Source organism: Dendropsophus ebraccatus, chromosome 6 (genome assembly GCF_027789765.1).
Source record: "Dendropsophus ebraccatus isolate aDenEbr1 chromosome 6, aDenEbr1.pat, whole genome shotgun sequence".
In the NCBI taxonomy this organism is placed as follows: Eukaryota; Metazoa; Chordata; class Amphibia; order Anura; family Hylidae; genus Dendropsophus; species Dendropsophus ebraccatus.
The window spans coordinates 122,133,139-122,157,824 of NC_091459.1; the positions used below are offsets into that span (position 1 = coordinate 122,133,139).

General features: G+C 42.1%; 1 protein-coding gene across 1 annotated transcript; it reads right to left on the reverse strand.

Annotated features, from left to right (window-relative positions):
* Positions 1 to 171: 171 nt before the first annotated feature.
* On the reverse strand, positions 172 to 24,686 carry RP1L1 (RP1 like 1). Its single transcript, XM_069974264.1, has 4 exons — positions 24,631 to 24,686; positions 17,497 to 18,139; positions 13,415 to 13,586; positions 172 to 5,279 (listed from the first exon to the last, which is right to left on the reverse strand). The coding sequence occupies exons 1-4, from the start codon at positions 24,669 to 24,671 to the stop codon at positions 172 to 174; spliced, it is 5,964 nt and encodes a 1,987-aa protein (XP_069830365.1). The 5' UTR covers positions 24,672 to 24,686.

The following is a 24,686-nucleotide window of genomic DNA, read 5'->3' on the forward strand; positions in this document are numbered from 1 at the left end:
CTGGTGCCTCAAGATCAAGGGGGTTACTCATTTTGGCAACTCAACTAATAGAAATCAACAGTTTAAAGCTATTTATAAGAAGTCTTAAAGCAATAATCTACATAGAGTTGTATAGTCTCATTTTAAAACAGTGCCGTACAACTTCCATAACATTGACCTTTTATGTTTTTTTTAGAAGTCCAAGTCATCTTGATCAATGACATCATCATCTGTGTCTTTTTTTGATATATTGTCACATCCCTCTAAGCTTTCTTTGTTGTTTGCATACACCTGACCAATGGTTTCTTTTTTCAGCACACCAACAGGACTACATCGTGGAGAGTCTCCATCTTCGTCTTCATCTTCGGAGGGGCTATCAGGATACATCTGTGACTTTTTGCTGCCTGAACTACTTGACTGGCCATTTGGCGATATTTCTCCTATATTATGATTTTCTTTGCACTCTGCCTCGGCATCCTCAACAGAACCATTTTGTGTTATAAGAGAGCCTTGACCCAAACAAGGTTTGTGTAACTGTGAGCCATTGGTCTTAATAGTCTCAGTGTCTTCTTCTTGGACGTCTTCTTCTGCCTTAATAACCGGGTTGGTGGTGTCATTTTCAAGAAGGTGGTCTTCATCTTCAGAAAATTCATCTGTTGCCATATGATCTTCTGTCTTATTTATCTCCTCTTCATGTTCTTCTGTTTCATGTATGTCTTCTAGATTACTTGGTAATTGTTCATCCACAGATTCATGTTCTTCATTGTTCTCTGTCTCTTCACATACTGATGTATTTTCATCAGGACATTCTATGCTGATTTCTTTTGCAATGGTAGAATTATTCTCCAACACACCCGAATTAGAATTCTCCAAATCTACCTCCCCATCTTCTTTGGGCCCTATACTTTCCAATTTTTCATTTTCTTTTTCCTGAAGTGTGGTATTAGACTGGAAATTACTTGAGTCACAGCCTTCACCTTCATCCAATGCTGACTTGACTTCTCGACTACTAAGATCACCATCTTCACTTGAAATATCTGATTTCCCTTTATCAATTTCATCTTCAGCTTTAGAGAGAAGATCTACTTCATTTGCATCTTCTTCATTCTCAACCAAACAGTCAGGTGCTATGCTTTGTTCAGCTTCTTTGCATTGTTCTGTTAGAAGTGGAGGGACTACACCATCACTTACATCGTTTTTGGCGTCATCATTTTCCCGCTTCAGTTTTAATATTTGTTGAAGGTCAAAAGCTTTAATAATGGGGGCATTGGCAGCGACTACTTGTGGTTTAGCTAATTTTAATGCCCTCTTCTGCTTTATACATTTTTCACATGGGCAAAATTCATCATTAGGTTGTCCACTGCTGTCATCTCCAAATGAAGCACTGAATGTCAGGTCTTCTTCATCAGTTTCACATGAAAGGTCATTGGTAACAACACCCCTGTTCTCCCCACTTCTATACCGGTGGATGGATACTCGATGCATTGTTTGTAAACGTCTTCTACGTTCATCTGTTTGCAAGGAAGACTTGCGTTGACCTTCAGCTGGAGGTCTTGGTACCCAAGCTCCTCCCTGAGTTTTTATCCTCTTGAGTTCATTTGAAATGCTCCTCTGTATTCGCTGACTCACTTCATTTTTCAGTTCAGCAATCATTTCATCAAGGTTTTCATTGTCTTCTAAATTCCACCTGATTTTGAACTCATTCATGGCGTCTACATAATGAGTCATGAATTCTTTCTCAATTTTTTTCAGCAGTTTCAGAACCCAAACTGGATCAGCATCTAGTCCTTGTTTATCCTCATCCTTCCCATTCCCATTGGAGTCAGATGTAGAAATGATGACAGTTGATTGACCGTCGCTCGGGGAGTTAATGTTGTTTGTCTCTTGAGAGTTGGACTCATTGGATTTTGGTTCTCCACTATGGCTAAGGATATTCATAGTATCATTGTTTGAAATCCTGTTTTCTTCTACTGTTTCTATACACTCAACATCATTTACATTATTCACTGGATTGTAAAGTCCTTCTTGTGTTTCTTCTTTTATTTTTGCTTCACATGTATTGTCACTACTGTCTGTTTTCTTCTCGTTCATGTTTTCATCCATGATGCAGGACGGAACCTCATTTGTATTTTCTTGACCATCTGTTACTACTTCCTTAGCTACCGTAGATGATTTTCCATTTTCTGGCTTTCCAGTTACTGTCACATGGTCACCTCCACCAGTTATGCTTCCATCACCAGATCCTCCAAAACCACTATTAATGTCAACTCCTGAAGATGACACTGGTGTTAATTCATCATCTCTAGAGTAGCGTTTTCCAGATTTAATGTTTGCAATACTCTTGTTAGTTGGACCCTCTGCCCATAATGCTTGTAATATGTTTAACAATTCAAAGTACTTGGGTTTTTTTAAGTCATTTTCATTCTTTGTGATATCTTTTTGACCATCATCTAGAAGCTGTAGACTTGCTAGACATGATATTAGAACTGAAGCAGAATTACTGAGCTTTCTTCCCATGGTCTGTGATACTTCGGGTAAACTATTCGAGCGATCAAATTTTGATTCCTGCAAGGGACTCAGCAATGCTTTCATTATTTGTACAGACGTTTGTATATTGTTTGGAAGTGACTTTTTATCACAAGAAGACTCATTTTTAACATTATTTGCCAACACCTTACTCAATAAAACAGATTCCTCCATCTCTTTTCTATTAGTAATATTTTTATCCTGAATGTCATTTACAGTATTAATGCAATGCACATCTTGAGACATCTCATCTTTAACCTCATTGCTGTTTCCACCTTCTTCTATGGGCTCCTTATGCAAATCGTCTTGTTTTTTATAAATGTCTGTTTTTGCTTCTGTTCCTATCTCTGTCTGTGTTTTTTTCTGGCATTCTTCCACTTCATACTCAACAACCATTGTTTGTGAGGGAATCTTCCTTAGCCACTCATTTACTACTTCCTCTGGGGTCACATTTGGTAATGCAGATGGAACAAGATCACTGTTTGTATTGTTATCTGCATCTAAAGATTCTCCCTTATGTTTTCTCTTGGAAGAGCTAGAACTATTTTTACGTTTTTTGGTAGTCTGGGTGTCTTCTGTACTATTATTACTTGTTATATTCGTCATCTTCTTGCAGGTCTCCGTACTGGTCCTAGATGCCAGCATTCCCTTCGAGGCTGGTGTTGAAGCTCTTGAGTTCCCTGTTTTTTCCCCATTCACAGTTTTCATTTGGTCATTGGATGTGCTAGTGCTAGATAACTTAAACTGTGCTAACCTTAACTGCTTATGGGTTGGTTTTCCTTTGGGAGGTGATGGGCTTTGTATACAATTTGTGTCAGGAGCTGCTGTTTGACTATTTGAGTCAGTGACCACATTGTCATCTACTGTCTCTTCCTCCTGTGACATTTCATTTTCAGACTTATGAGAGGAACTTTTAACCAAGCTCTTCTTTTCAGATATCGATGACACTCTTGAACTAGCATTGAAAACTTGTTCATTTTCTTGACAACTGGTGCAATTAAATTTAGAACTAAGAGATTTACTTGATGTCCGTGAAATAGGTAGACTAAGTTTGCCATCTTCATTTTCAGCACACGCTATATGATCTGAATTTTCTGAGCAGGTTAGTGATTCATTGCAGCTTTCCTGATGGTTTAGAGTTTGTTGTTCATCTTGAACATAATTAGGTTGTACTGACTCACTTATTGATGACATTGACTGACATGACTGCGTGGATTGTAAGCTCCGTTTCTGTTGTTCCGTAAAGGATTTTCTCTTGGATTGAGACAGGGTGGCTTTGCTTTCACTCACATTGTTCTCACAAATATCCATACTTTCACTGTTTTGTTTTGATATAGTAGTCAAGCCAGGAGAGTTACATAAAGTATCATCTTCACCAAGTCCATTGACTTTTATCATTTTATTAGAGGAAGATCTGGATTTAGTTGAAGATCTGGAAGATCTACCTGTTGAACGCTTATCATATTCGGCAAGACTGCGTCTCATAGGATCACTAGGTGATGCATTTTCAGAATGATTGTCATGCATTTCATTATCGTGAGAGTTATTTGTATTGTCTTCAGGTTCACTTCCACAGGGATCTTCTGAATTCCCTGTTTCTGTGGATGTACCTTGTATATTCTTCAGTGACCCCTTACGACTAGATTGGTGTGTTTTTTCTTCTTCCTCGTGATAGCTAATGTTTGATGTGTTTGTGCTATTCCTTTTCAGCAGTCTACGCTGACTCTTTCTAGAGTGTACTGATGACTGAGAAACAACACTTACTTTTTGGCTACAGTGCTCACCATCAGAACAGGGAGTTGGCGATGCTTCAAGGCACTCACCAAAGCTGCCGCCATGGCTATTCTGCTCTTCAGAAAGCTGAGACTGTTGTTTCTGCATTGAACCATGACTCTTTAAGCTTGACCTTGACTTGTTTTGGCTCTTGCCTCTTTTAGTCTGCTCAGTATCTGAAACTCCATCTACATTTGAGGCTACAGTTGACCGACCACTACGACTTGCACGCTGACTAACTGTTGAATATGTAACCATTGTATCTCCATTTTCTTTGGTTTCTGAATAGTGTGATGACCTCTGCACAATATGCTCTGAGTACTCCTCTGAAGACATAGAATGTAGACTATCAATAGATGTCTTTTGATCACACATCAATCTGTGTTGTGTCGATGTACTTGAAGTAGACGACCGAGTTTGCCATGTAGCTCTTTTCACATAGTCCTCTTGTTGGTTGATATGCATTGGATTTTTCCAGATATCATAATCTTGACATTGCATGCCACAATGACTACAATACATATCATCTATGCCTGCCTCATTTAGCTTTGAGCTATAAGAGTCAGCATCACATGGGTAGAATGATTCATCTGTTTCTGAATAGTTTTCGGTGTTCATCTCTTCCTTCCTATCATTTTCATCAAATAAACAAAGTTCATCACACTTCGCTTTGCCTATCGTACTGGACTTTTTTATTTGTGTGGACCATTGTAGAGTTTCTTCATTAAGCAGACGAAACCGGACCTTCATCTCTACTGAAAGGCTGCCATCTTTATTTACGTGCACCTTTTTCTCAATGTCATCATTGTGGAGGGAGTGTCGAGGGTCTTCCGATTTTCCATGAGGACACATATTGGGATACGAGCCAAAGCCGCTGTTCACTGGGGACATATTCAAGCCATTGGGATATGATTTTTCAGAAGACAGAGAGAGCCTTGTCTTATTGCTTGATGCTGACCGAGGGTGGATCACACTTTTTTTGGCTTTTAGTCCAAAGTTTGCTGTTCAAACAAAAGAAGAAAATAATATATGTTAGCTCGACAGAGGTAAAACTAGTTTTATGTAAAAATCACATTTAGTAGAATTTAGGATGTCTCAATATTATAATTGATTGACATGATTTTTTTTTAATAAATGAAATTATTTTACTTGAAAGTAGATGCCAATCATATGGGAACCATTGTGTTACACCTAGTGTGAGGCATTAAAGCGAGAGTACCTCAAGATTACTAAACAAAGATTTCCATACCGTACCATTACTGGCCCAGGCACCAATATCTCCTCTCCTCAGTGACACGCCAGGTCAGAGACAGACTTCATGCTAAAGGCGGAAAGTTACCGTAGGGAGGAAAGAGCACATTTGTATATATACAAAAGGGAGGAGATCTCAGGAATCTGGCAGCGGTATAAGGAATAGATGGCACTAATAGAATCCATACAGTGGCGATGCCAATCAATCAGATGGTATGGAAAGCTTTATTAAGTTAATCTTGTGATACATTTGCTTTAAGGGAAAGGGGCATTCTTTTCAGGGCATAAAAACCTGTGTTTACATTCCTTAAGAAAAAAATAAGACAATATAATCTAGTATGCAGTGCTAATTGGTCTAGGAAAGGCAGACACCATAATGGAAACATGTAAAGCCCATTAATGTTAAAGGGGTTTTCTCATCTGGCCAGTTCAGTTCAGCTCTGTCACGTCCCCACACTCACTCACTCAGAATGGAGGTGAGGATGGAACACAGCGGTGCTGAGCCAAATCGGCTCTGCATCACATTTCATAGCAAATACACAAATTGCAGATGTGAATCAAAACAATGTTTAGTCACTGGACAATCTCGCTTCATGAAAGGATTTTTTTTTTTATTGAAATTGTTTTCTTTTCATTATACAACATTCCACACTATCCCCATACTAAAAAAAATATTGAATCATCATTCAAACAATCCCCCTTAGTACTTCCCTCTCCTAGTTCTCCTTCGTTATTTATATATGTTTTATAAGATTGGCCCCAGAAAGAAGTTCCCTTATCATCTCTCCCACCAGTGATATCACTTTCCTCCATAGTCCATGATTCTTCTCTTTAGCCCCTGTATCCTTGTTTTCTGTCATTTAAGTTAGTTCTGATTTTTGTTTGGTTTTTCTATATAATATATTGTATATGTAAATCACATTTTATTTAGTTCTGTTAACTTCTGTTTGCACCCATTTCATTTTTTTTGTGCACTTTGTATTTATTGCATTTGAGTTTTCTATCCTAACTGTCTGATGTCTACCTTGGTCCATCCATATGTTCTTCTTACATAACATTCCCATTTTCTCTATACTTCTGCCTCACTCCATGTTGACATTTTTATAAACCTTTCCATTGCAAATGACAGCTCTTCTGTTGGGACATGTTTTCTTTCAATTAGCTAAGTCCATACCTTTAGGCGGACATATACCTGCAATATCTGATGGACGAACAATGATCTAGCCATCAGTTTTCTGTCCCGTACGGCACCCGTCCTCTCTGTACACAGTAACGCTGGGCACAGCCAAGGGGTTTTTCCATCATGCCCGACCCATAGCTGTACCTACTTAGTAAGTTGGTGGACAGTCAGGAGAGCCTGCCACGAGCGGTGGGCACAGCAGACTAAATTATGGGACTGCAAGCTATTTCGCTTTTACCTTCACGCCATTTGCATTTTCAGATTTGGGCTGTCATGTTTTTTAGAAATTATGACATCAACAGAGCATTGATTCTATTACACAACTTTTTCCTCCTTTAAAGCGGAAAAATATATCCTATTCATAAAGAAAATCCTCATGTCTAAAATAGATTTCATACATCTAGAATGCTTAGCTAATAAACAAACATTGTTTTCATTATGTCTATGAGTATTTGCTACAAAGGAAAAAAAATTACATTGGGAGACCATTCTCTAAGGGTGGTATTACACGGAACGATAATCGGCCGAATTGGTCTGATTCGGCCGATTATCGCTCCGTGTAATAAATGCAACGATCAGCCGATGACAACGATCATCGGCTGATCGTTGATATAGGTTAGAACCTATTTTCGTCGGGCGCCGACCGCGCACCGCTGCGTGTAATAGCGGTGCGTGGCCGGCGACTAACGATATACATTACCCATCCACGTTCCAGGGCTGCTCCTGCCGTCCGCTTCTCCCTGCGTCCCGCGCGCGCTCTAGCGTCACAGAGGCCTGTCAGCTGATAGGCCGCTCAGCCAATCACAGGCCGCGGCGGTCCCGGCCTGTGATTGGCTGAGCGGCCTACCAGCTGACAGGCTGCTGTGACGCTAGAGAGCGCGCGGGACCCCCAGGAGAAGCTGACGCAGGAGCAGCCCTGGAACGTGGATGGGTAATGTATGCCAGTTTAGCAAGGGCTGCAAGGACATCGGTAACGATGTCCTTGCAGCTATTGTCAAACGATTATCGGGCCGTGTAATAGGTCCAGTAAACGAGCAACGATCTAGCAGATCGCTGCTCGTTTACAGGTATTATCGGGCCCTGCTCGGCCCGTGTAATACCACCCTAAGTCTAAGGGCCCTATTACACCAACAGATTATGTGACAGATTTTTTTTTTTTAAGCCAAAGCCAGGAATGGATCTAAAAAAGAGAAGATATCTCAAGACTTGCCTTTATTGCCTGTTCTCTGTGTATAGTCCATTCCTGGCTTTGGCTTAACATCTGTTGGTGTAATAGGGCCCTATGTGGTCTATTGACAGAGACAGTGTTGTCAGTAAAGACTAGAGTTGAGCAGACCTTTCAAACTGTTTGGGTCTGGCAACCTGAACGTTCAGTGTTTGATCCCCCACAGCTGCAGAAGTTAGATGCATATGGCTGTATCCATGTTTTCCAGGACTCCCTAGTACAGCATCCAACTTCTGCAGCCATGGGGAATCAAACACTGAACGTTCAGGATTACACAATTTCCAAGCTGTCGCGAATAGTAGGGACCCACAACAGGGCAATATCTGTCAGAAATCAAAAGCAGGAATTTCGAAATGAGAATCTCTTAATAGTGAAACCTTAGGCTTTGGGCTGTGACGTCAACAGATTATACAGTGTTCACATTTCTTACATTTGCTCCAAGTCATGGCAACGAGAATGCTAAAATTTTTTATCTATATCTGCTTCACCTTACCACAAAGCCAAACTGATTCCTTGTAAGAAGTTCAGAAGTCACTGTGACGACTCTAAGAGACTGAGAATCTTGTCGTCCTTTTTCTCCTACTACAGTTCTCACCACCGTCTTCGTCTATTTTTCTGCCCACAACAACTTTGAAGTGCATTTCTACAAGCTAACTCCTGCCCGGGATCAAACACTGTTTCAGGGACCTTGGATTAGATGAAGATGGGGAAGCTCACGCAATAGACAGTAAAAGATGGTGTTCTTGTGTAAACCTTCCTGGAAGTAAATCCTGACTTGAGCTCCCAGACTCAACATCTCAAGGTGTCGCTTTTAGTTTTATTGCACGGGACGTACTGTAGTTATTCACAAAAGGGCAAAACAGAAAAGAGAGGCTGGGCAGGATAATTTTTCTTTTTGTGCTTTTTTTGTTAGCTAGCAAATATATATGTATGTTTTATTTTTCTTTCTGTTATGTGTTTTGTACACTTTATAAATCTCGACTGTGTAAATAATAAAAAGTCTGGTAATGTGCGAACTAATAACAGGATTAGCAAACTCATGACATCAAAGATAAACTACCAGACTTGTAAACTCTTTAGTTTCACCATAAAAGTTTCACTGTCTACTTACTGGTTATGAAATGGAAAGGCTAAACCTTTATTGACTGTTATATAGAGAGGCAGGATAGAGATGAGTATCAGGTGCAGATGTTCCTTAAATTCACAAAACATTGGCCCACATTTACTACAACTGTCTGAGGGTGCCTTTACACAGACAGATTTATCTGACAGATTTTTGAAGCCAAACCCAGGAATGGATTTGAAAAGAGGATAAATCTGTCTTCCTTTATGATCTGTTCTCTGTTTATAGTCTGCTCCTGGCTTTGGCTTCTCTGTCAGATAAATCTCTCTGTGTAAAGGCACCATTAGACTAGACAATCTTTAAATGTGACAAGTTTATCAGACTGTCTGATAAATCTGTTGCACTTAACCCCTTCAAGACAGAGCCCTTTGATGAACAAAAGTCCGGGTCAAATTAATGCAATGTTCCTCCCCGCCTTCTAAGAGCCATAGCGCTTTTATTTTTCCACCTACAGGGCTGCTTGGGGTGTCATTTTTTGCGCCATGATCTCTAGTTTGTATTAATATCATATTGGTGTAACAAAAAAAATGTGATTGCTTTTTATTAATTTTTTTGTGATATATAATTTAATAAAATCAGAAATCCTGGTGCGTTTTTTTTTCTCCGTTTATGCCGTTCACCATGCTGGAACAATAATGTTATATTTTAATAGACCGTACAATTCCGCACCCTACGATATGAAATATGTTTATTTATTTTTTTATTTTTATTAAGGGCAATGGGGTCTTTTAAAACTTTTATTGGGGGGGGGGTTTAATAGGTTTTTTTTTAATACTTTTATAAAACCTTTTTTACTGCACTTTTTAAAAAAAATGTATTTACTGTAAAACATGCAATTATTAGATTGCATATACTGATCTATGCTATGCCATAGCATAGCATAGATCAGTGTTATCAGCGATCTATGTATAGAGCCTGCCTGAGAGCAGACTCTATACATGGATCGCCCATCCGACAGGACGGAGGTAAGGACGGAGGTAAGGAGCTGTCGGCACATGCTGCGGGGGTCCCGATCACTCAGTGACAGATGCTTGATCTGTCACTGAGCACCTTAAAAGCCGCGATTACTGTAGATCAGGGCGTTTAAGGGGTTAAGGAGAGTCAGCTGCGGGATCGCATCTGATTTTCATTACCTCCGGCCCCAGACACTGATGTGAGCGGGATCGCTCTCACTGCAGCGCTCGCGCTCACATCAGTAACCCCGTCAGTACAGGAACGTATATATACATTCCTACTGCACGAAGTATGTGCAGTAGGAACGTATATATACATGTTACTGACGGGAAGGGGTTAAAGACTGCCCAATTTTCGGTGCAAAAAGTGTATAAAATACATAATAATTGTGGAGAAAAGTCCTGTACACCACTTTTTTTTTTAGCCAGAATTCTGGTGGAGACACATTAGGAAATCTGGGCCATTGAGTTGAAATTATTGCAATTACTTGCCCTAACCATACACCAAGGCGAAACACAGAATTTCTCATGACGCAGTAAAATCACAGCAGATACATTTTTCATACTAAAACTTTAGTGTTGGTCTGTGGGCAAAAAAGTTGCACACCACCATAGGATGGTCATATTTATTGCTAAGGTCACAAGGAAAATTGGCTATGAGGTTACAAAAGACCCTGGTCTTAACACATTCACGACGCTACTGTAAGTCCATTTTTGTGGTGCGTTCCCGCTCACGGACGTACAGTTGCCTCCGTGAATGAATTGAGCATAGAAGCTGCACAATGTTAACCCTATAGATGCTGCGGTCAGTGCAATTGCAGCATCTATAGGGAGAACAGATGGTGAATTCTCCATCTTTTCACCATTGGGGCTCTGAAGTGATCGCAGAGTACCAGTGGTAGCTAAGGCCATTTTTGACCTGGTCCCGAAAGGGTTAAAGGGGGCATCCCAAGGTTATAAGTTATCTCCATCTACAGGATAGGGTAATAACTAGACATAAGCGAACTTCAAGCATGCTTGGTAGGGATGGTCCGAACCTGCCGAGGTTCGGGTTCGTATGAACCCGTACGCTCGGCATCAGATTCCCGCTGTCTGCCCGCTCCGTGGAGCGGGCAGATACAGCGGGAGGAACACCTGGAAAACTGGGATACAGCCTATGGCTATGGCTGTATCCCAGTTTTCCAGGCGGTCCCCCCGCTGGATCTGCTCGCTGCACGGAGCGGGCAGACAGCGGGAATCATTACCGAGGGTTCGGGTTCATACGAACCCGAACCCAACTTGGTTCGGACCATCCCTAATGCTTGGGTTTGGCCAAACCCGAATGCTCAGCATTTGGTCACCGGTGGCGGAAGAAGTTGGATGCAACCCTAAGGCCGCCTGGAAAACATGGATACCGCCATAGGCTGTATCCATGCTTTCCAGTATTTCCTAAGTTCTTCAGCCACCGAGTTCGCTCATCTCTAGTAATAAATAGCTGATTGGTGGGAGTCCAGCTGTTGTTCATGGAATTGCAATTAACAATATAGTATTCATAGGATGGGGGATAACTAGCTGACCAGTCACAAGAATGGAGGTTAGTTATTTCTGGGTGAATAAACACTAGCACTGCCATGGTCGACCACAGCGCCAACCTCTTCTCTAAGGGACTTCAGACAATGATGAGTGCTATCCTGGAGATTCGATATTGCTCATGTAATTCCATGTTCCATTGTACTCCATGTGGTGCCCACAATATTGTCCCTGTTAAAGCAATGCCTGTGAAGCTTTGTTCAGACATAATTTTTGGGGGGCTTAAAAAAAAGATGTTTTTGAGGCTCAAATGGCTGTTTTTTTTTTAATTTGAAGGAAATGGAGGTATAGTAAGAGCTGATAGGCCTATTAGCATTATATTATGGCTTTGTACAACTCTAATTGTATGGAACTATAAGTCCATGCATATGAGCCCTAAGGCTGGGTTATCACTGTATAGTTTTAGAAGAGTTGCTGCACCACAGCCTTAGGAGTCCTTTTTTGGATTTAATCCTAGTTCTATCTCAAATAAAAAATGAGAGAAAACAAAAACTGACACATGGATTTCTCAAAGTTCTATTCAGAGGAATGGGACAGTCACATGTGACTTCAAGCATGTCTTCCTAAGTGTCCTATAGACTATAAATGCAGGGAAAAAAACATGTATTCACATGTGTTCTTCTGAACACTGAAAGGGTTGTAAGTCTCTCCCACTGTGACTGGCTTTGGGCTATATTAGAAAGCACAGGCCACCCAGTAAACAAGCATTGATCTCATGCATTGGCACTGTTATAGAGAGCCTATAAGACAGCTGGAGCACCAGAGGCGGAGGGCCACATGAACAATCACTGGATCAGTTGTGCGTTTCTATGAGGCCATTAGCCTTCGGATGCACAGTCCCTTTTACATATTATTTGTGGTCTCAAAATGGCCCGAACAGCCAAGATATGAGTGCCCGCTCATTCTTCACTTGATCATTTGCCTCAAAGGACGAATACACAGGACGATATTGGCCTGTTCATCTGATAACAGGTGCAATAGGACCCTTAGAAGGAGACCTAAAGGCCCCCATACACCTTCAATAACTGAGGACCAAACAATTGTTCAGCCAAGGATTATCGCCACCACTCATGGCTCGTCCTTACCATACGCAGGAATGTTCGACACGGCCAGGTGTTCCTGTATTCTCTATGGAAAAGGGAGGGGTAAGCTGCAACCAGAGAGTTCTCGCCATGTTTCCTCTCTCCCGAAACAAAGGGGTCAGGCGGTGATTTTTGTTTATCACACCCAACCCCTATCTCTACAAACCCCATGTGTTGGTGGTTGTTCAGAAGAACCTCATAGACCTTTTAAAATTGGGTATGGCCGACTAAAGTCTAAAGATCCTTAGATTGTTGGGATGGGCCCATTAAAGTCAGCTTCTGCTGCTTTTGTTACTCTGGGTGACATGCTGCAGAACAGCACTGATCTTTCGACATGTAAAAGACCACAATCAGCTGACATTGTACATGTCGCTGATCGTTTCCTCTTAACATGCGCTATTACCCTGAATGATTTTCAGCCTGAATGGTTAATAATTTGGCTAAGTAAGGCCAATAATCATTCATTGTAATAGGGCTTTTAGGCATATGGAGACCTTAAGGGTAGTAGGTGGAGGACACAGTAACAGGACAGTTAGATATATCAGAGCCAATATGATTAGTCAGATAGCTACTTCCTGTCCCTGAAAGTGAAGAGAGAAGACGTCAGGAGCACAACTACTGCATGTACGATCTCAGGAGCACAGTCAAGTTTTCTTGTGTTCGGCAGGGTAAGCTGCAATTACAATGCAAAAACCGTCAAACATCACATTATCTTAGACCATAGAGGACCATGATTACTATACAGTTGTTTACCATTTTTCTTATTGTCCATGACCTCAGCATTGTTGCTTGGATGGGATCGGAGGCCCGGTAGCTTGTCGGTTATACTTTTACGCATATTATCTGTTTGGATGGGCTTAAAAGGCTCTTTCCCCGCACAGATGAGGATGCTGGCGGACTGCAGAACTGCTTGTATGTTCTCAATCTGTTGGATAGAGAGCACAAGTGCTATTGTATAAATCACTGCGGTAAATAGGAACATGTATATTTAGTGCATTGGTTTACTACTAGAGATGAGAGAACCGGGTTCGGGTTCGAGTCGATCCGAACCGGAACGTTCGGTATTTGATTAGCGGGGGCTGCTGAACTTGGATAAAGCTCTAAGGTTGTCTGGAAAACATGGATACAGCCAATGACTATATCCATGTTTTCCACATAGCCTTAGGGCTTTATCCAAGTTCAGCAGCCACCGCTAATCAAATGCCGGAAGTTCGGGTTCGGATTGACTCGAGTATGCTCGAGGTTCGCTCATCTCTATTTACTACATATTAAGGGAAAACCATCAGCAGCTTAGAAGCATCTAACCTGCTGATATCTTCCTATAGGGCACAGGGCGCTGAGGGTAAAGATAATTTTCATGGTGGTTTAGTGCACTGAGGGTGGGAACTGCCCTCCTAATGAGTATTCATCCAGTCCTTTGCAGTGTCAATCACTGGAGTGATGTAATTAAAGAATGACGTCCCAATATTCATTAGGAGGAAGGATGGGGTAGTAGGAGGAAACGTCATATTTACCAGCACAGTAAATTAAGAAGATGAAGTTTGTGTCTCTCTGACCCAGACTGCAGCAGGCAAGAGGTAAACATAACAAACCTATCATTTTGTTCCCCCCACCACCACTGTCAGACCTCTTTCTAGATCTTTGTCCTGATCAACAATAATTCCTGTTCTGCCTCAGCTACCAATTGTGGTCAAATGCACAAGATGATTGTAAACACAGGAAAAAGTATATATATTTTTTTTTTATGTTTACCACCTCCTTGAGCCTATTTAACAAAATGTTCCCTGTACCTTTTTAACTAGAACCCTACACAAAAGCTATACTGGAGGGAAAGGAAATAATGGGCCTAAATCTAACCATTCCAATATTCCATAAAAATCCCACCACAAAGCACTTATCAAAGCTCTGCAAGTTTGCTGGGGAAGTCCTACTGGCGTTGAATTACTTTTTATAACATAGCAGGTTGGATGTGCTGCTAATTTGGTGCTTTGACATACCGTAGAGGTATGCTCTGGAGAATTCCTTTGTAAGGAAGGTTTCATACCATTTGGTCTTCCTTTGCACATATTTGTCGGCAACCTGTTGACTGCTAATATATATGTGTATGGAGAGCCATGGGCCCCATTTACCTTAATGACCTGAACATAGTTAATTTGTGACCGCATGTACACTTACTTGGATGCCGCAGTGCAGCAGACCACGCTTTTGAATCTTATTTTTTTTAAATTGCATGTGGGAAACCTATACTTGGTCACTAGCTGTTTACGTCACTGAAGTAAATGGGACCCATGGCGCTCTGCGCACATATACATAAGGGCCTATTCCACGGGTCGTTAAGAGGAGCAAACGAGCGCTCTCAGCGCTCGTTTGCTCCTTGTTCCCCGCTCGCTGCCACCGCTATTCAACACGGCTCCAGCGAGCGGGTGAGTGCGGGAGGGGGCGGCGGGGAGCTGCCCGGGTGATCGCTGATCGTCCGGGCAGCCCATAGGATATAGCAGCGTCTGTTGCCGACGCTCCTATTCAACTGAGCGACGGCAGCAGATCGCTGCTATATTAGTCGCTTGTTTTTCAACATGTTGAAAAACAAGCGACGGCAACGATCAGCCGACATGAACGATGTCGGCTGATCATTGCACTCTATTCCACGGGACGATTATCGTCCGTTGCGGCCGATATCGGCCGAATACGGACGATAATCGTTCCGTGGAATAGGGCCTATAGGCAGCTGATCTTGACAAGTTTCTAATATATTCTCCCAATGAAGGACCAAATCATAATGTAAACAAGCCCTAAATTGTAGAATGGAGAGCAGAATATTAAAGAACTATACATTATATTACCAATAAGCCTTTGTTATAATGAATAAGTGATTATATTGCATTGTGTCATATAAAGTTGCTCTATGTACGCCTAAAGTGATGAACGATAGAGTGCAAAACTGCAAGAACTGTCAGGCACAGTATGGAAAGAAATAATTCAGCCGCTGTAATGTAAATGTGACTAGGCCAAACCCCGATAGAGCAAAGCCAGATTAGCAGATAATGATGTTTAATCTGATAATGCAGCCGTCTTCCCTGTCCCTCCTGAGCTGCGTGATGAGTGGTCACATGACTGCATGACATCACTGAATTCTGGGACTCTATTGCATATCTATCTCTCTAGATTATCATCTATCTATCAGCTGTAATCTATAGGAAAACTTAAAGTAGGTATTAGACAGCCCAACTCTTGCTATACGTGATCGCTGACTGCCTTGATAATTGTGTGGGTGGGGCTGCATGGACATCCCGATAAATAATAAAAATGTAGCTATGCTTACCTCTCTACCCTCCCCCGATGTGTTCCAACCGTGTTTCTGCATCCCCCCTGCTGCTGAACCCTTCCCAGGAGTCACAGCCCGCTCAGCCAATCACTGACTGAGATAGGACAGCACCATGGCCAGTGATTTGCTGAGCGGGCTGTCAACGCAGAGATGGGTTCGTAAGTGTTGGCAGCGGCGTTCAGCATGGGATGCAGAAACACGGCAGGAGGACACCGAGGAGCATGGAGAGGTAAGCATAGCTACATCTTTACTATTTTCCATACCCTTTTATCAGCCATTGGCTACACATCACCTATTACATGCAGTCAGGCAGCGGCCAAGTATTTTTGAACATGTTGAAAGACCCCAATCAGCTGATGGACAAAGTATTGCTCACTCTTTGGCTGATCGTTGATTTTATTACACAAAACGGTATTTGCCTGATTTGGCAGATGATTGCTCCATGTAATAGAACCCTTAGGGCCCTATTCCCCCGAACGATTATCGTTCAGATTATCATTAAATCGTTCGAATCTAAATGATAATCGTTCGGTTGAAATGCAGTTAACGATTAACGACCGAACGAGAAATCGTTGATCGCTTTATAAGACCAGGACCTATTTTTATCGTTGCTCGTTCGCAAAACGTTCGCAAAACGTTCGCATTGAATAAGACATTGTTCGGTTGTTCACAATAGATACGAACGCAATAGCGAATAAATAGCGAAGAAAAACTATCGCAATTACGATCATAAGTAACGATTATCGTTCCATGGAAATGAGTGAACGTTTTTAGCTCTTTCGCAATAGCGGTCGTTTGAGATCGTTAATCGTTAACAATTATGCAAACGATAATCGTCCGGTGGAATAGGGCCCTTAGTGTTCCGTTTCCCTGCAGCACTCCCACAGGAGATCTGAAGTATTACACAAATTCCATTGACATGTCAATTCTTTAAGCAGAGAGCGGAGGCACACATAACATCCAATTGAATCAATGGGACAGGCAGAATTTCAAGCGACGTCCACAGCACGGGTTCTGCTTTAAATTTCCGCCTCTTTTGCTCTGTGTGCACGAGCCCTTATGCAAGACAGGTCCTCCAGGACGAGGGATGTACTTTGTAACTGCTCTACACTCTGGCCAAGAAATAAGAAACCTAATCAGAGGCCCCTATTAATGTATATGACTTAATAATTCCTTTCTCCTGGAACAACCAAATTAATTTCCATTTACACGTAAATATCACTGATGTTCTTTAGTGATACCTGCCTCTGTTACTTCTGAATGCACCATGTTTTCTCAGATAGACATGTCCTTTGAAGAATGATTTGACTATCGCTGTAATCCTAATTAATGTTTCAAGAGTGTAAACATTCAGGGTTTGTTGGCATACAGGAATAATGGCTATGCTTTGCCTATGATTCAGAGTCACATAAAAAGGAGTATATACTTGGAAATGGAGCAAATTTACTAATAGTAGACACTAAACTGAAGAACTAAGAACCATTGGCATCTGTAAAGCCCACTGACTACTTACTCTCCTTCCATCCACAGTATATAACCTTCGCACTGTATATTGCAAGAGATCTGAGGCATCCTCAAGAAAAGTCCTGAAGTTCCGAGCATTTCTCCGATTAAGGATGATAGAACGTCTAACTGTTGGATCCCCATTTTTCACTAGAACAATTTTCTTCCGTACTCTCGGCACCTGTTGAAAATGAGTTGCAGAGTATTCCTCCTCTGGGTCCTCAGGTTGTCCTTGCTTTCGGGCACTGACTGGTCGACTAGCTCTTGGATTTCCCACTTTACGTCCAGCAATAGGTTGTACATACTTTTTGTCAGAGCAGATATATCTCCCTCCATCTTGAAGTTGTTCCAGTTTGCTTATATTATGTGTTCCCCGAGGCGTAGTAATCGTCCGAACCCCAAACGGCAATGGAACCTTGTTTGAAAGATCATCCATGAGAGCACTAAAACTTTTGAAGCTACGACGATTTATAGCCATCTTTACTCCACTGAACTGAGGATCTCCGCTCTTAAAGAAGGTTATTTTCTTGGCTGGGGTCACTTCGGAGACTGCATGAGACCGAACCACTGGTGGAAATGGCCGATCTGGAGTGGCCAGAGGGGCCGAGTAACCTTCTGCTACAGATGGATTCATTCTGGTTGATGAGGTGTACCTGAAATATAGAATAATTGTTATTACTGTTAGGGAAAAAAAATCACATAAAACTTATTTCCATGTGTCACCAGGAAATGTAGAAATAAATTATTGAGATACTCCTCTCCAGCCTCTGGGAAGAATGATCATCATTCACATTCATTTCTCCAAAATATCCCAGAGATGGATTTATCATCACAAGTATAAATCACATGAATGTCTCTCCTCAGCAGGCATATAACAAGTGTGATGTTTGTATTTTTTGGTTGTAGTTTTTGTTATTGAATATTTTTTCAAAGAATAAATTGTACAAGTTTAACGTGTATTAAATTTTTTAAATTTGTTAATTAAATTGTAAGAAAATTGTTCTTTTCAGATGTTAATATTTTGTCATTTCTTTTATTGAGAACACTATACTTTGTAAAATATAGAATACTAATTTCATCAGAAGTTTTATTTGCCAATTGTATACTGTTTTAATAAAAATTTACCCTGTTTCCAATTTCCATATGAGTATCATACCCACGAGGAGCCGAATAAAAACTATTTGAAGGATTGCAGTTTGGATTGGGGTTAGGCTGTACATTTTGGGCTGACATATTGTTCACCATAGCAGAAGAGCTAAATAATGTCAAATATAAGGGAGCCTGGGACCTGGATGGAATACAGGGACAGACCGTATGAGCCCTAGCACTAGCCCTAGCACCTGCCTACTTGCCAGCCCGACTCTAAGCGGTCAGTGACAACTGGGTGGCAGTCCCTACACTCGGTAAGTGAAACACAGAGCGAGACAAAACAGACAAACATAATATGGAATAGTCAGCAACATGCAGGTCATACCGGTAATAGCGGAATGGTACAAGAACAGCAGGCAAAAACAGAAGGAAAGGCAAAGAGGTGAGAATTCCAAGAAATCCAATACACTAGCTCAAACTTCATAAGACTATCACAAGCCATGTCCCAGAGCACAGGTGGACTTCTTATGAGATACCAGAGTTCCAGTCCAGGGTGTGATTGGACCTGCCCTCTGACATCCAGACCACACAAAGCACAGACAGGAAAGGGAGATTAGTTGTAAAGGCAACTGTCCATCATTATTGAGTCTTAACCATCTTCAGCCCGGCTAGGACCAAGACAGAGCTAAGAACCAAGACAGGTGTGGTGGAACCTGTCAATCACCACACAAATTCTTGGCTGTACTTTACAGGCAGAGGACTGCACTGAGGTCTGAACAGTAACAAACATAGCAGTCAAATAGAAAAAAAATCAAAGGCAAGCTATGGTACAGTAGAGCCACATTACAGATGCCTTTTCCACAAAGCTGCATGTTTCTATGGAACCTGTACATGAACATTTAACCCTGCCTTTTATAAGCAATCACTAGATTACATATACATTGCACTGATCCATGTGGTCGTCGCTATGTTACCACAGCCTGCTATAGGTAGAGATCGGTCACGACAGGCACCAAGGCCTCGGGCTGCTGTGGCAACTGATCAGCATCCATGATTGACATACATTGAGGGAGTGCCAGTCTTGGGTTAAGGTGCTTTATGTTCTACCATATAGTTCACCATAGTATTGCTCCTATGACAGAATAGCTAAATAATGTCAAACAGAAATAAAACCAAACTGGGGTACAGTAGGCCAACATTAAGGCTATGTTCACACATAGTATTTCTGTCAGGCTTTTGATCAGTCTTTTTTAAACCAAAACCAGAAGTGGGCGAAAAAAATCTGAAACTGTGCAACTCTTTTCATTATAATTTTGCCCTCTTAGTTCCACTCCTGATTTTGGTTGAAAAAAGACTGATGGAAATACTATGTGTGAACATGGCCCTAAGGTGCCTTTTCCACAAGGTTAGATGTTTTTATGAAACCTGTAATATGATAATGCTACATTAAAGGGGTATTCAACTCAAACATAACTTTTCATATGTTGCCATCCATGATGGGACTAACAATTCATTCCATACTTGTTGTCTTTTCAGTCTCCTTTCCCCAGTTTTGAGCCGCTGCTTTCTGCCGAAAACACAAAGATCTGTGCGTAAGCCTTTCTCTCTGCCTCCCCCTCCTCCCCCTCCCTTCTGAGATATATGATGTAAACAAGTCCTCGACTGGCTTTATCTGCAACATTAAAGCTTCCTTGTAATGCTGGGAGGGTTAATCACAGTGAGTTCATTAGCAACTTGACTTCAGAATAACCCTGCCAGTATTACAAAGAAGCTACAAAGTTGCAGATAAAGCAAGTCAGTGACCTGTTTACATGATCTGTCTCAGAAGGGAGGGGGAGATGGAGAGAAAGGCTTACACATAGATTTTTGTGTTTTCAGCAGAAAGCAACAGCTCAGAACTGGGTGAAGGAGACTGAATAGATAATAACAAGCATAGAAGGAATTGTTAGTCTCACCACGAGCAGCACCATATCAAAAGTTATGTTTGAGTGGAATACCCCTTTGAGGGTGTGTTAGTTGGACCCCTAAACCAAAGATGATCTAAATATAGTTTAGGTGTCACAAGCACTAATGATTGTGGCTAGAGATGAGCGAACTTCAAGCACGCTCAGGTTAGTTTACATCCGAGCGTGCGGCATTTGATTACCATAAAGTAATCAACCCAGGTCAGGTGAGGGAGCATGGTCCAAGCTCTGGAGTCCGTACCATACCCAGTAGCTGCCAATGGCTGACATAGGCGATCACTCTAATGATAGTCATTTACCTGTTCATATGACATCTCTAATGTCAGTCATTGGCAGCCGCTGGGTATGGTGCAGACTTCTGAGCTTGCACTATGCTCCCTCACCTAACCTCAGTTAAAAAGGGTTTTAAAAAATATTCCTCACCACAGAATAAGCCACCATTGTGTAATACGTGTGGGTTGCACCTAGGGCTGGGCGATATTGGCCTAAATCAATATCGCGGTTTATCATTCATGTAGCCGTGGTAACGATAAATTGAACGATAATTATGACACGCCCCTTTTAAAAGCCACACCCCTTTTGAAAACCACATTTTTCGATGGTAATACAAACGTGGATTTATTCCATATAACAATGTGCAGCAAACTTCATAAGTAATATACAACGTTTTGGCGTCTCCTACGCCATTTTCAAGTGCCACTTGAAAATGGCGTAGGAGACGCCGAAACGTTGTATATTACTTGTGAAGTTTGCTGCACATTGTTATATGGAATAAATCCACGTTTGTATTACCATCGGTGCTGCAGAGTATTTTTTACTAGCTGACTTGATCCAGGATCTGGGATTCGACTGCTGGCAGCCACAGTTCATTTAGTGTGCGGCCTATATGGTTTGCTTTATCTATCGATCGATCGATGGGAGGGAGATAGATAGAACATAGAGAGATAGATAGATAGAACATAGAGATAGATAGATAGAACATAGAGAGATAGATAGATAGAACATAGAGAGATAGATAGATAGGACATAGAGAGATAGATAGATAGATATAGATAGATAGATAGATCATAGAGAGATAGATAGATCATAGAGAGATAGATAGATCATAGAGAGATAGATAGATCGATACAAAAAAAGTCTATTAGTGCAGCACTCCTTTTTATAAGTATAGTTCGGTGCCTTCCAGCGTGCACCCTTGCGACCACAGGTTCTAAAGTATACAAATAGAAAAAGCCGTGGCACTCGAAATTCAGTGAAAAAATAATAAGTGTTTTTTATTCACCCAAAACCTCGGTTTGGGGCGACTAAAAAACACTTATTTTTTCACAGAATTTCGAGTGCCACGGCTTTTTCTATTTAGATAGATAGATAGATCTATCCTATCTATCTATCTCTCTTATCTCCTATCTATCTCTCTAATCTAATCTATCTCTTTCTATCCAATATCTACCCCCAGTCACTGTCACAAGCTGTTCTGCCCTGCCCCCCCCCTCTCCCTCACATACAGTTGGGGTCAGGTATGGGTCGGCACCTCCTTGCTCCACCAGCCACCGCTGTCTGTCTCTCCCGCACAGCCCCTGTCCCTCAGTGTTGGTGTAGCTCCGAGCACATATATCTGCTGGCAGTGTCCGGGGAAGAGCGTCACACATGGCTGCTTCCAGGACTGAGAAAAGATAACGGGAGCCGGGGATTCCTGTGCGGGACAGAGTGCGGTGCCCTGTGGAGCGAGGAGGTGCCGACCCATACCTGACCCCCTGAAGCCACTGTACATGCGGGAGAGGGGGGGCAGGGCACACCGTGCAGCTTCCAGAGAAGCTAGGAGAAGTGAGCCGCCCCGTGCGCATGCCCGTGCGCAGCCTGTCAGTTCTCCAGCCTTTCTCTTCAGCCCCTGCAGCAGGATCTTCTATCCCTTGCCTTGCACCAGTATATGTGCGTCCTGGCTGGGATCAGAATAGTTTTACACAGGCCAGTCAGGGTAGGAGCAGGGACACGTGGGAGATTAACTGAGGGGAGCAGTAGATGCGGCCGTCGGGTGAGGGGAGGAAAAATACCGCAGATACCGTCCTGGCAGAGTTGAGGTCGGTTAACCGACACCAGTGACGGTATCGGTATTTTTACGGTATACCGCCCAGCCCTAGTTGCACCTTACATATCTGTGGATATGCCATAAATGTTCAAGATGGGAATAAACCTTTCAACCAGGTGTCAGTAAACTCTTTGATTAGGATCAACAGGTGACTGCTGATGCGTGCCAGATAGATCATGGATGGGAGTTCAATCAATACTGCAGAAAATAAGTTTCTTGGGCATTGCATTGTGCGGTAGTGACTAAGCAAGGCTTAACAGATGCATTGCTTAGGGCCCTATTCCACCGGACGATTATTGTTTGCATAATCGTTAACTATTAACGATCTCAAACGACCGCTATTGCAAAAGACCTGAAAACGTTCAGTCATTTCCATGGAACGATAATCGTTACTTATGATCATAATTGCGATGTTTTTTCTTCGCTATTTATTCACTATTGCGTTCGTATTTATTGCGAACGACCGAACAATGTCTTATTCAATGCGAACGATTTGCGAACGAGCAACAATAAAAATAGGTCCAGGTCTTATAAAGCGATCAACGATTTCTCGTTCGGTCGTTAATCGTTAACTGCATTTCAACCGAACGATTATCGTTTAGATTCGAATGATTTAACAATAATCTGAATGATAATCTTTCGGTGGAATAGGGCCCTTAGAGTCTGTTAGACATATGTCATTGACTGGAACGGTACTGCAGTGGACTTTCGCCATTATAAAGGAGAAATCCAATGTATTTCTCCAACATTTTTTCATCCATGGTCGGCATTCGTGATCAGCATGGACCGCTCTCCAAAGTCTATGTGAAAATCTGGTGTGTGAATGAGGCAGTATGTTGCCTGCCTCTATACAGAATAGGTTAATCAGATGTCTAGATACTGTTCAGAACCCAAACTTTTTAAAATCCACTATGAGATGATTTCGATGATGGACTTCCTGTTTAAGGTGCTAGTCACACTCAGACATTACACCTTCTTTATGGAGTATAGGTTTGTGTTCTGCAGCTTCACATTCCACTGATGTTATAATACCGCTCCTATTCTTACAGGAGGCTTACAGGGGATTACCATGAGACAGATTGGTATTAGTGGGCAGAGGAAGGTGACAGCCATACAGTAAACCTGTGCCTAGGGTTGGTACACGGAATCAGACGTGATGGGATCTAATCATAAGGATACAACAATTGATATAATTAGTCTAAGTGTGGCCCTTAAAAGATTTGGTTGCAAGTTGCTAGTGTTAGTTAATATTCGTATGAGCCATGGCTAGGCAGTTCTTATCAGAGATTAAAGTGCCTGCAAAATATATAAGGGGAGATTTATCAAACATGATGTAAAGTGAAACTGGCTCAGTTGCCCCTAGCAACCAATCAGATTCCACCTTTCATTTCTCACAGACACTTTGGAAAATGAAAGGTGGAATCTGATTGGTTGCTAGGGGCAACTGAGCCAGTTTCACTTTACACCATGTTTGATAAATCTCCCCCATAGGCCTTATCACTGACACTGTGCCCCCTTCATATCCATGGTGCCTCCATCACAACTAGAGTGTCACCATCACAACTAGAGTGCCTCTATCACAGCCACGTTGCCCCTAACAAAACTAGAGTGTCACCATCACAACTAGAGTGCCTCTATCACAGCCACGGCGCCCCCATCACAACTAGAGCGCCACCATTACAACTAGCGTGCTCCACCACAACTAGAGTGCCTCTACCACAGCCACGGTGTACCCATCACAACTAGAGCGCCACCATTACAACTAGTGTGCTCCACCACATCTAGAGTGCCTCTACCACAGCCACGGCGCCTCCATCACAACTAGAGCGCCACCATCACAACTAGCGTGCTCCACCACAACTAGAGTGCCTCTACCACAGCCACGGCGCCTCCATCACAACTAGAGCACCACCATCACAACTAGCGTGCTCCACCACAACTAGAGTGCCTCTACCACAGCCACGGTGTACCCATTACAGCCACAGAGCCCTCATCAGTGTTTTACCCTCTCAATGCTCCAGATCTGCTCTTTTCCACTGCAGTCATTGGAACGTGACATAT